The following is a 13,654-nucleotide window of genomic DNA, read 5'->3' as shown; positions in this document are numbered from 1 at the left end:
AAAGTAAACTTACATATTGAGTAAACAGGCAAAAGCAGGGCATTGCTAATACTAGGGTGTTTGGAGGTTAGGTGGGGAAAAAATGTAAAATAATGGAAGCTAGAGATTTACTGACAGAAAAAAAAAACAAACAAACTTGTGCTTGTTCAAATCTTAATCTGTGTCACATCAACTATGTGTACCGGTAAAATACCCTGATGACCGCTGTAAATTTGAATCTCTAAAAATTTTCTAGTCTTATTATACTTAATACCATAGTTATTTGTGTCCATGTATGTTTCACACACTGCTTCTCACAAAACGAATTCTAATCTTCATTAAAGGAAGGACAATACATTTTGGCAGCATTTTTTGTGGCAATTTATGTTTTCAAATATATACATATATTTCCCTTTGAATGTCTATTTCCATTTTGTGACTCTTACTGGCTCTAAACAGATATAGTGATACTCTAATGAACATTTCTGGTTTCAGCTACTTGCAATAGAGTAAGTGGGGTTGGGAGATGCTTCACATACTGTGATGCGTGGTTGAGTTCTGGATGGCCCACTGTCATGCACCCAAGGTGCCAAGAGTGTGGCTTTTTAGATATATAGGCTTCATGACAGGCAGCACTGCTATAGCCTAAATTACGTGTACCCCCTCATATTAATATGTTAAAGTTCTAACCTCCCATGCGATTCTATTAGGAGATGTAGCTGTTAAAGAGGTAATCTAGCTTACATGAGGTTCTAATCCAAAAGGACTTATATTTTCATAAAAAGAGGAAGAAACACTAGAGATGTGTGCGCGCAGAAAAAAGGGCCAAGTGAAAACACAAGAAGGGAGCTGTCTACAAGCCAAGGAGATAGGCCTAAGGAGAAACAAATCTGCTAACACCTTGATCTTGGAATTTCAGACTCCATAACTGTGACAAAACACATCTGTGTTGCTAAGCCTCTTGGTCTGTATCATTATGTTATGATATACCTAGCAGATTAATACAGACTTTATAATGAGAAAGGTAATTAACAGTATGCTGAAGATGCCAATGTTGAGCTGACCCACCTCCCAGATATAATACTTTTCATTTAGTGATGGTCATGAGCCATATTCTATCTAATGAGACATAGTTCTAATTCTGCTTGATGGAGCTGTTGAAAACTCTGTAGAGTTTGCTGGAAAAACAAATTCATCTTAAACAGCTTTGTTGCGTCTTTTCTTCCTTTCGCTCTCTTCATGTTCTAAATGGAGATGTGCGGGCAACATCTCAGTATACAATATAATCTACATGAAGACAAAAGCCAGCATGCGAAGGACGAACGAACACAGGGAGAAGCAACTTGCATGTTTGACTGTATAGCTGAACAAAATCACAGCATTCCTAAAATATACATGCTAAGTTACAAAAAACCACTAATAGATGAAAAAAGATATAACCTGAAATCACATCTGCTATCATCAATCGGAATTAATGATTCTGGTTAAACTCAATAAAACATTTGTGCTTTTTCGAATATCAACTCTTTAGACAGCCAAGCACAACTTTTAGTTTTAGGTAGAAATTATACATACATAGAGTACTTTAAACATATTTTTACAACTTACTGAATTTCTGAGTTCACCATGGGATTTTACTGAGGTTTATATGAAGGTTTACTGAAGGTTTACTGGGGTTTACTGAGGTTATACTGAAGTTCTTAGCATCCATTTGTATTTTGCATCATAAATTCTTCTGGGTACAATGGTAGGCCACAATCTGCATTCAAGTTCTTTTCTCTCAGTTTAATTTCACTAATTTCTTTTAAGCCTGTGACCCTTACAGAGAGACTGTTTCACTTTCAAAGAGTTTCCAGATGGCCAAGTAAGAATAACCAAAAAACTGGGCTTAACTACTAAGACGCCATCAGAATCAGAGAGAAACAAGTGAGCCACTCAGAGTTGTTTTGGAATGGGGGCATGGAGCCTCCACAGCAGATTGGCCCTAAGAGACACATAGCCGTTCATCATCCCCAGCATGAAATCTGCAACAGAGAGAGGTCCTGGGAAGGGGATATCAATCAGAAATTTAAAAGGTTGAACTGAGGTCTAAAATTAAATATTGACATAAGCCACTCAAAATTAAACTCCCTGTTTTCCTACCCTTCACAATTTAGATGCTTGAATTTAAAAGTAACACTATTATAACTTAGAAAATTGTGGATTTGTGGGGAAACAGTTAAAAATTCATCTACCTACTATTAAGGAGCAATTGTACTGTTTTCTAAAATATAATGCACTTGGAAAGTAGTAATAAGTTCAGTAAACATAAGCATGAAATTGAGACATTATGGGGCTAATCATAAACATTAGTGAGACAGAAGGTAGAAAAATTAAATTAAAAATAATACAATCACCTACATTTCCAAAGTATCCCTGATGTAGTGAAAAAGGGGAGATAATTTTCAACCTGGTTTGTAAGGGCACCATTACACTGACACCATAAAGCAAATACAAAAATGGCATCATGACAATGGGAAGCTAGATAAGCTTTTAAATTTGGTGTTATACTTCAAAAATTATAATAAATGAGTAGGTGATATAAATATGAAAAGACGTATATGGATTAAATAGTAGCACATGCATTTGAAAAGGAAATAGGCTTAAGGGAGGTTATTAAACACACTAAAGTGAATTTTGAAAGGGTGAAAAGGAAAAAAATAAATAGAATTGATATGCTATAATGGAGATAATCATGTTGCTGTTTAGTCACTAAGTCATGTCTGACTTTTTCGACCCCATGAACTGTAGCCCACCAGGCTCCTCTGTCCATGGGATTCTCCAGGCAAGAATACTGGAGTGTGTTGCCATTTCCTTCTCCAGGGGAATTTCCCGACCCAGGGATTGAATCTGCATCTCCTGCCTTAGGTAGATTCTTTACCACTGAGCCAGGGATAATAATAACCATTAGTAAATAAACTCCACAGAATTTAATATAAAATTGTGTTCCACCTTTTAACATATTCCACACTAAATACTCAATAGTCCATATGGTAAAGCTGATAAGAGAAATCACCTCTAGTGAACTTTGGTGTTATTTTTCAGATGAAGGTAGAGTCTGTCAGGTGACTTTCCATCACTGTAAAACAAGAGATCCTTCATTCCCTATATAGATAAAGTACCACAGCAGCTCTGAATTGTCCAAAATCCCATATTAGTTAGTGCTAATTAAACTTGAAGAAATCTATTCCCTCTTTCTCAAGTTAAATGTGGCCATTATTTGTTAAGTGTTGATTAGAGTGATTTATTTTTTACAATTCATTTAAGTTAGTAATGTACTTTGAGTCAGTAAAAATTTAATAATTCATAAAAATTAATTATGAAGTAATTTTGAGGTATGATTTCTTAATCCTACCTAAAGTAACTAAAATTGAAAAGATAGCTCAGTTTGAAGTTACTAAAATCAAGGAGAATGGAAGGTGAAATATTCTGCTAAACTTCTCAGAAAGAAAGGGAAAAATGATATCTCATTTCTAAAAAGTTGCTAAGTTTAGAAATCACAAGATGAATACCATGGCAAGAAATGAACATGCGATTTAGAAATCACAACATGAACACCATGTTATTTTGGTTATCTATCTTAGGTTTTATGAAAACAAGCAAACATTCTATAATACATAATGATGAATTTCAGCAATGGAAAAATAGCATTTGAATTCCTATGAGAACGGTTTATATTGTTTAACCACAATGTACTTAATATGCATTTACTTCTGATGTATCTATGTAATAATGCAAATTTAATGCAAGTTGAAAACACTGTGCAAAATGATAATAAACAGGGTACTTACACTTCTATATTTCACAATGTATTCTAAAATAGGGGCTCCACCATCATCCTGTTTGGTGATACTCAGCTTAAAGCTCTTCCCACTGCTTGGCTGTCCATGTATGGACGGAGGACTCGGTTCACCTAATAAGCAATAGAATATTCTTGATACTTGCACACACTTCATAGATGTAGAGATACTGCATTTTACTAAAAAAAATACAGTCATATAACAAAATGTATAACATCATCCTGTTTTTACCATTTTCTATTTGTCCTTTGTTGTGATATAACCTTTGGTCCTCTATTTATCCATCCAAGAAACAGCAACATTCATAAATCTAGAAGTATCATGTCAAAATTGTGAAATCTCAGAATCATATATATCGTTTATACTGATGGGCAAATGCTCTAAAAATAGAACTTACTGCATTTTACAAGCCTTAGGCTTTATTTCTTGTATTGATAGCATGCTATCATTTGTTTTTCTAGTATAAATTTATTTTGCAAACATTTGTAAATATGTATTAATATAAATATATTAAGTCATCAAGCTATCTAAAATATATACCTACCAGGAAATATAATAGATTAGCAATTTGTCATCTCCTTTAATGGACTTTGTAAAGCTAGATATAAATTTGAATAAAGAAATTTGTAGTATCCAAACTATACTTGGGTTTCAACATTTTTTTTAAATTCTTACTTCATGAAAATACTAACTTTGGTGTTATTCTTCACATGAAGGTGGTCTTATGAAAAATATAATATGTTTAATATGAACAGAGATCCACAGAAGTGGAAGAGTATTACCATTAGTGCGAATATATTATGACATGAGATGATTTACATGCTGTTAACACACTATGTTTTCTGTATATAAATTTAAACTTCTATAAAAAAGTGTACAATAACATCTTAAAAGGATTCAAGAAGAGAATATGAGAAATACTAAATATGAAGAGTTGGGTTGCTGAGGATTATAAACAGAGAAAGGATAGCTCTCTATTTAAATGAGGTTAAGTCATTCTAGGGTCATTTTAGTCAAGAGGTGGGGTTTTCAATCAAGATCTATTTGCAGTGGTCCTGGTGAAAAAGAGACACTGAAAAAGACTCTGGCATCAGGAGTGGAGAATAGACAACATATCTGACATTTTATGATAACCAACAAAGAAGACTTGGTCATAAATTAAGACAATTATTACAGTCAATTTGACCGCCCTAACATAAGTATATAATAGGCAGAGCATTTCATAGATTGTCATACCAAACACTCTCTTGCAATAACACGAGAAGACTCTACACATGGACATCACCTGATGGTCAACACCAAAATCAGATTGGTTATATTCTTTGCAGCCAAAGATGGAGAAATTCTATACAGTCTGCAAAAACAAGACCAGGAGCTGACTGTGGCTCAGATCATGAACTCCTTATTGCCAAATTCAGACTTAAATTGAAGAAAGTAGGGAAAACCACTAGATCATTCAGGTATGACCTAAATCAAACCCCTTATGATCATACAGTAGAAGTGACAAATAAATACAAGTGATTAGATCTGATAGACAGAGTGCCTGAGGAACTATGGATGGAGGTTCATGACACTGTACAGGAGACAGGGATCAAGACCACCACCAAGAAAAAGAAATGCAAAAAGGCAAAATGGTTGTTGAGGAGGCCTTACAAATAGCCGAGAAAAGAAGAGAAGCAAAAGGCAAAGAAGAAAAGGAAAGATATACCCATTTGAATGCAGAGTTCCAAAGAATAGCAAGGAGAGATAAGAAAGCTTTCTTCACTGATCAGTGCAAGAAATAGAGGAAAACAATAGAATGGGAAAGACTAGAGATCTCTTCAAGAAAACTAGAGATACCAAGGGAAGTTTTCAGGCAAAGATGGGCATAATAAAGGACAGAAATGGTACAGACCTAACAGAAGCAGGAGATATAAAGAAGAGGGGGCAAGAATACACAGAAGGACTATACAAAAAAGATCTTCTTGACACAAAAAACCACGATGGTGTGATCACTCAACTAGAGCCAGACATCATGGAATGTGAAGTCAAGTAGGCCTTGGGAAACATGAATTCGAACAAAGCTAGTGGAGGTGATGAAGTTCCAACTGAGCCATTCCAAATCCTAAAAGATGATGCTGTGAAAGCGCTAGACTCATTATGCCAGCAAATTTGGAAAACTCAGCAGTGGCCATAGGACTAGAAAGGTCTGTTTTCATTCCAATCCCAAAGAAAGGCAATGCCAAAGAATGCTCAAACTACCGCAAAACTGCACTCATCTCACACGCTAGCAAAGTAATGCTCAAATTCTCCAAGCCAGGCTTCAACAGTAAGTGAACTGGGAACTTCCTGATGTTCAAGCTGGATTTAGAAAAGGCAGAGGAACCAGAGATCAAATTGCCAACATCTGCTGGATCATCGAAAAAGTGAGAGATTTCCAGAAAAACATCTGCTTATGCTTTATTAACTACACCAAGTCCTTTGACCATGTGGATCACAACTAACTGTGGAAAATTCTTAAAGAGATGGGAATACCAGAATACCTGACCGGCCTCCTTTGAAATCTTTATAGAGGTCAAGAAGCAAGAGTTAGAACTGGACATGGAACAACAGACTGGTTCTAAATTGAGAAAGGAGTATGTCTAGACTGTATATTGTCACCCTGATTATTTAACTTATATGCAGAGTACATCATGAGAAATGCTGGACTGGATGGAGCACAAGTTGGAATCAAGATTGCTGGGAGAAATATCAATAACCTCAGATATGCAGATGACACCAGCCTTATGCCAGAAAGCGAAGAAGAACTAAAGAGCTTCTCGGTGAAAGTGAAAAAGGAGAGTGAAAAAGTTGGCTTAAAACTCAACATTCAGAAAACTAAGATCATGGCATCTGGTCCCATCACTTCATGGGGAAACAATGAAAACAGTGAGAGACCTTATTTTGGGGGCTCCAAAATCACTGCAGATGGTGACTACAGCCATGAAATTAAAAGACACTTGTTCCTTGGAAGAAAAGCTATGACCAACCTAGATAGCATTTTAAAAAGCAGAGACATTACTTTGCCAGCAAAGGTCCATCTAGTCAAAGCCATGATTTTTTTCTAGTAGTCATGTGTGGATGTGAGAAGAATTGATGCTTTTGAACTATGATGTTGGAAAAGACTCTTGAGAGTTCCTTGGGCTGCAAGGAGATCCAACCAGTCCACCCTAAAGGAAATCAGTCCTGAATGTTCATTGGAAGGACTGATGCTGAAGCTGAAACTCCAATACTTTGGCCACCTGATGTGAAGAACTGACTCACTGGTAAAGATCCTGAGGCTGGGAAAGATTGAAGGCAGGTGAAGAAGGGGATGACAGAGGATGAGATGGTTGGATGGCATCACAGCCTCTATGAACACAAGCTTGATTAAGTTCCTGGAGTTGGTGATGGACAGGGAAGCTTGACGTACAGCAGTTCCAGGGATCGCAAAGAGTCGAACACAACTGAGCAACTGAACTGAACTGATGCATAGATTATATAATGGTATTTGCTCTTTCACACTCAATTTTCTCATATCTTTTAATAGTTTATTCAACATAAAGGAAATCTATATTATTTTAAAATTATCTAACTTTATGTAAATGCAGTTAAACATTCAAAAACAGGATAGTAATGAGAAGGGGACTTCAGCAGTTATTCTTTTGCAGTCACCACTGCAATGAATTAATTTAGTGGTGCCTTTTTCTCACACTTAGGGTGTATGTAATCCATGAAATACAGGCAATGGCCATGCTTCAGCAAAATCTAGACTGTTAAATTTGTTGCACAGATACTTTTCTACTCTCTCTTTGAATACAGTCTGAGCACTACAGTCTAATTAATCAGACTGAAAAAGTAAGACACTTTCCTGATTGGAACAAATTTACTCTACATATTGCAGTGCACTTTTCCCCCCTTGCTTCAGAACAAAGTTATTTTTTGTAAGTCTGAGATGCCACCATCATCAGCAACCACTTCACCAAAGACATAATTCACTTTCTCAAAGTGTTGAAACGTCTCCCTGCATTTTAGTATCCCATTTAAGTTTGCAATGACAACAGAAAGCAAAACACAAATTACTTACGGACTGGTAACGTTTGGAAAATTTCTATTTTACTATAGTCTCCTTGTCCTTTTCCATTTACAGCTGCAACCCTGATTTCATAAGTTGTATTTGGTTCCAGGTTGCTTAAAACAACCATTGCTAAAAGAAAAAAAAAATGCCTATGATTAATACATTTTAATAAGTAAAACAAATCAAACTATTATAAAGTTTAATGGAACAGTATCACTGAATTAATCTTTCCATGAAATATCTGAAAAGTGTAAGAGCTATACATAAGTGGAAAATGATTTGTGGGCAATTGTCTTCTTCATCTCTATTTTAACCTTTTACCCAGATGCAATAACTTTTAAAGAAGAAAGTTAATAGTTCCTTTCATGATACTTTCATTCACAAAGTAGAAAATAAAATATTTTTCTTTCATTTTTTCAATATTCAAGAATAAAAAAGGATTTAAATAAAACATCTTTACTGAATGCATCCCAAATATTTTGTCTACTCTAATGAAAGCTGTGTATTTAATGATCTATATCTTGTACTTTCATGTTAGGATGTTTCAAATCATAATACACCCACTCCCAGCAAACCTCATGTTGTACCAGAAATCCACAGAAGAGAGGGATGCTGCATCATTCATAGTCCTGCATTGTAAATATTACTTGTGAATAAGTCATTGAAACTAATATTCTCTTTGAACCTCAGACTGACTTGCTCCAACATCTTATACATAAACCACAATAAAATATTCAATATCAATCAATCAATAAATAGATGAGTGCTATAGAATTTAGTGGAGATATGGAATTCAATATTTAGAAGTCTGATCTCCAGTATAAGGTGTTTGAGTCATGTCAAAGAAGTGCCACACAGCCGATGGTTGTAAAAGAGGATCATCTGCTTGATAATTGCAAATCAAATCAAATTATTTTAATGCTAGCTTGAAGCCTTTCATCTCTCATATTTCTCTCTGAATTTCTTCTTTAGTATTTACCATACCAGCTCTGGATACAACACAACACAAAGGAGAAGAAAGAATCTGAAAAAGTACAGGCATATAAAATTTTATTAAAAATATTCCCTGGGTCATAACAGTCCTTTTAATTTGCCAGAAGGTTTTAAATACACTTGCAGATTTCAAAATTTTGCATCTTTACAAATACCTTGGTGGAACTAATAAAATTCCATAGTTGCCTTTATCCTTACTGCTTTTAATAAACACAGTAAAAATTAAAAAGTAGACATGGCAATGCCTTGATGAACAATCAAAAGCAAGTTATGTCTGGTTTACATAATTTAAAGTCAAATGTGCACTCAAATGTGCTCACTCGCTCAGTCGTGTCTGACTCGTTGTGACCCCATGGACTGTAGCCTGCCAGCCTCCTCTGTCAATGGGATTTTTTCATGGGATTTTCCTGGCAAGACTACCAGAGTAGGTTGATATTTCCTCCTCCCAACTCAGGGCTTGAACCTGCATCTCCTGTGTCTCCTGCATTGCAGGTGGATTCTCTACTGCTATGCGACTGGGGAAACCTCAAAGTCAAATGATCAATTCATAATAGAAAATATAATCAATCATAAAAGATTAAATCATAAGTAATCAGGAACATATCTGTAAGACTATTAATTAACATGAACAATGACTCAAGACAAACTGAACAAAATTCCAATGTAATGTATTAACCTGTTTCTGATAATAACATTATAATGTATATTCACTAAATGACATTTTCCATTTTATGTTGAATGAATATACTTAAAGAATTTGATACTTCCTTGTGTTCCCTTTTTTCCTCCAATATTATCATATATTACAGATAAATGTTAATGGCGAAAATATGGTTCAGATATCAACCAGACAGATATTAATCCAGTATAGATACTTCAAAATCACTCGCAAGAATACATTTTCCATAATGAAATTTCCATTTTTATTTCTCATTTTCTCTACTGGGTTAGAAAACTGCACTTGCTTTAGAGAGCGCATAGCCTTGTGAAAACCTCGGATGAAAACACATGGTGTCAAAGTTAAAGGAGACCAACTGAGAAAAAAGTGATTAGCAGGGAAATCCAACTGATTAGAAGCTGCAAGGATAAATCACAAAGTCAGACTTGAATTCAGTTACTTCCAACAGGTTTTGTAGGAAACCCAAACATAGTTGGCTGGTGAGCTGGATTCAGAGAAATATCAGCCCGAGAAAAAGAATTCATTTACAATAGAGAAATGGTTAGTGGGAGATGAAACTGGTCAAGGAGATAATTGAAAGGGAAAAGGACTCAAGCTAAGAGAGGCAGCTGAAATGCTAAGAACTTGGGATTCCACTGAGTCTAAGAGAGAAAGCTTCTGCTCAAGATCTGCATAAGAAGGAATTTAAAAATTAAAAATATATCATATTTTATCATTTTATAAGCTAAAAATAGAGCAAATTTAAAATCAAAGTGGGGCTTCCTTGGTGGCTCAGTTGAAAAAGAATTTGCCTGCGACACAGGAGACCCGGGTTCAATCCCTGGGTAAGGAAGATACCCTGGAGAAGGGAATGGTGACCCACTCCAGTATTCTACCTGGAGAATTCCATGACAGAGGAGTCTGGTGGTCTACAATCCGTGAGATTGCAAAGAGTCGGACATGACTGAGCAATAACACGTTCAAAATCAAAGTAAGCTAGACCTGCAGAAATTAATGCTTTATAAAAGTGAGTTTATTTTTCAGGGGTTGTAACAAAAATGCATGGGCCCTTGGACTATCAGTACTGTCAGGGAGAAGCTTGTGTTTGTAGCATGGAGACGTATGGGAGCCTAGTGCAGGGACTAGTCAGGTTGTAATAGTAACATTTGTAATAAGACACTTAGTGATGCAGCCTTTAGATGCATGAAAGCAGTCCCATGGCTCCGGATCTGATTCCAATGACTGAGGTTCAACCAAGTCTTAGGGCTGAGTTGTTTTTCTCAACTTCTAAATCAAAATGCTTTTATTAAGTTTTATAGAAACAAAAGTATAAAAAATTCATTGAAAGTAGGTGTAGATTGGGCTTCCCAGGTGGCTAAGATGGTAAAGAAGCTGCGTGCATTGCAGGAGACCCAGATTTGATCCCTGGTGGGGAAGACCCCTGGCTAAGGGGATGCTACCCACTCTAGTATTCTTGCCTGGAGAACACCATGGACTGAGGAGCCTGGTGGGCTACAGTCATAGTGATACTTATAAACATTTACACATATAATCTCCATACAGAGGATACTACACAAGAATATAGGAGAGTTTGCCATAGATGCTTTTACTGCTACAGACAACTTTGGTATGTGATATGCTCTCCATATTCTATGATGTAAAGATGCAGCTGCTTACCATCATTTTCTTTCTTTATTTTTGGCTGCACTCCATGGCAAGAGGATCTTAGTTCCCTGGTCAGCAATCCAACCCATACCCCCTGCAGGGGAAGCTTGGAGTCTTAACCACTGGACCACCAGGGAAGTCCTTTACCATTGTTTTAAAATCACAAGATTGACTAACTCAGCTGTGAGGAACTGCTAATGCTTATATTCAGTTGTTTGTCTTCACACAAACAAGAAAAGCAGCAGAATTTAAATCACACAATTTTAATTCCAAATAAAATTCTTCATTTCTTCAGAAGCCTAGAGGTCAGACTATTCATCTTTTAAGATTAAAAATGAATAACAATAGTGCGATCAAAGAATCAGAGCATATCAAATTAAGGAAAAAGTTGATATTACTTGGATTAAATACTTGAAGCACATCTCCCACTACCCACCCCATAACTACACACATCAAAAAAGGTAGCTCTGCGTTCTACTTGAAAGATCTGAATAATTTGAGTAAAAGCTCTTTCTGGCTTGGATTGTCAGCATTCCTCTTCCTCTCATATTTCATAGAGATTGTGAGGCATTTTGAGTGCCTCTCTACTTCTGCCAAGGGGAGACTCATTTCTTAAATCACAGGACGATCAGTTCAGAATTGATTTTATCCGTGTTTCGCTTATTAATATTTTTGTTTTCTGTGCTAAGACTCTTTTCTAATAACTGAATTTCACAGCAGAGCAATTTGTGGAGGAGAGAAGCAACAAGGGTACAGTGATGGTGAGCAGTTATTAGAACTCTGGGCTAAAGGTAGAGCGGAGGGGGAGGCCTTTATAGAGGACTTTGCAAATTATAGGGGAGCGACATGGAAGTAAACCTATTAAAGCCAGTTTTACAAAGTTTATATACAAGAAGTCAGTCTGTTTTTGAGTTCTGATTCTAAAGGTTTTGGTACAATCACCCTTATTATGAGGCTTATTAACATCGTGTGAACATAAAGATTACTGTGTGAACTTGAAAGAACTCCATAACTTGGGGCTCATTTAAAGAGAAGGAAAGGTAAAGATTCAGGGGAGGCAAAGCCTGCGTCTGTAATTTGACTTGCCTTTCTTAAATGAGAGGATATATATGTTAAATTGTCCGTAATTTACTGACGTATTACCAAACATAAGGTTTCTGAACACACACGGTAGGGCTTGAAAGCAAACCACCACTTGAAATACAAAGACTGTGTACTCTATAATAGAGCCCCTCAAATTATGAAGTTAGTTAATGAAAGACTTTCTTTCCTCAAATGTGTCCATACAATAGAATAACAGAACCACAAACTAAGGTGTGGGATGTGTTTTTTCTCTATAATTTATTGAAAATTCAAACTCAAAAATTAGGTGAAAGTAGATCTAGATTACAAACCACTAAAAGTTCTCTAAGGACAAATGGCCAATAGTTAAGTCTTTCATAGCTATATTCATGCTGATTTAGAAAGCATAATGCAATTCTTCTGAAAATTATAAACAACCATGAATTCTCCTTTGACATGGCAACAAGGGCAAGTTCTATAAAAACGCTTGTTTCTCTCACTAATGTAATGTTTCTGATTAATTTAAATATAACTGTGTTTTATAAATGGCCATTTTGTTATCTGGCTATAAATGAAAAGAGTACAGTAAATACATGGCAGTAATGTATTGAGATACATTAAAAAAACAGTGACATTTTAACTGATAAATGAAAGGAAAATAGGAACTTTTTAAACATTATTTCTACAAGTATGGCAATGATATTACTAGAGAGAAAAATCTGATTCATATTCTCTCTTTAAGAAGGGAATCGAGTTTTATTAAAAGAAGTTGAACATAATATATTTTGTTTGTTCAGAAAATGGATTGTCAGTTCCTCCCTTTGGCTGTCAACAAAAGCAGAGGCTACAGAATATTTACAACTCTCAGAGTGAGATAAATTACATATTAATATTTACAAACTAATTAGGTTTAGCAAAGGTCTAAAGTGAGATGAAAATTTAGCCACACTCTCTTCACTCTCTTAAACCCCAGATCTCTCCATGGGTTTTTCCTCCATGGGTCATTCAATGTTAAAGAGATAAGAACTCCCTTGGTGAAGAACTGCTATATCATCCATCTAACATTGAACTGCTCAGGTTATCACAAACTCGGAAAACATTAGATAGCCATGAGCAATCACAAAGCTTGTCTAGGATAGAACTGATCATTCCAAATTTCACCTGCTCTTAATCTCCTCATATAAATCTGTAATAATAATGAAATCCCCAAAGTTTCTCACCTGAGATTCAACTTTTGTTGTCTAAACAGTTAAAACAAGAAATGATACAAGATAGCTTTTTTTTTTTTTTGAGAGAGAAAATTCTCTTACTCCTTTCTTCAGAAGCTTACAACAGGTTTGAATAAAAATAAAAGTAATTTTTAAACTTTTATTTCCATAATGC

General features: G+C 35.6%; 1 protein-coding gene across 2 annotated transcripts in view; it reads right to left on the bottom strand.

Moving 5' to 3' along the window:
• Window positions 1–13,654, bottom strand: part of NCAM2 (neural cell adhesion molecule 2) — a 545,993-nt gene that overhangs the window by 53,111 nt on the left and 479,228 nt on the right. For both annotated transcript variants that reach the window (XM_065913597.1, XM_065913598.1), the window contains exons 13-14: window positions 7,903–8,022; window positions 3,810–3,931 (exon numbers count right to left, since the gene is read on the bottom strand). In XM_065913597.1, the coding sequence (XP_065769669.1) occupies window positions 3,810–3,931; window positions 7,903–8,022 (242 nt within the window). The remainder of the gene's footprint in view (window positions 1–3,809; window positions 3,932–7,902; window positions 8,023–13,654) is intronic.

Source organism: Muntiacus reevesi, chromosome 21 (assembly GCF_963930625.1).
Source record: "Muntiacus reevesi chromosome 21, mMunRee1.1, whole genome shotgun sequence".
Taxonomy (NCBI): domain Eukaryota; kingdom Metazoa; phylum Chordata; class Mammalia; order Artiodactyla; family Cervidae; genus Muntiacus; species Muntiacus reevesi.
Note: the sequence above shows the minus strand (reverse complement) of the source record. Positions and strands in the feature narration are given on the sequence as shown.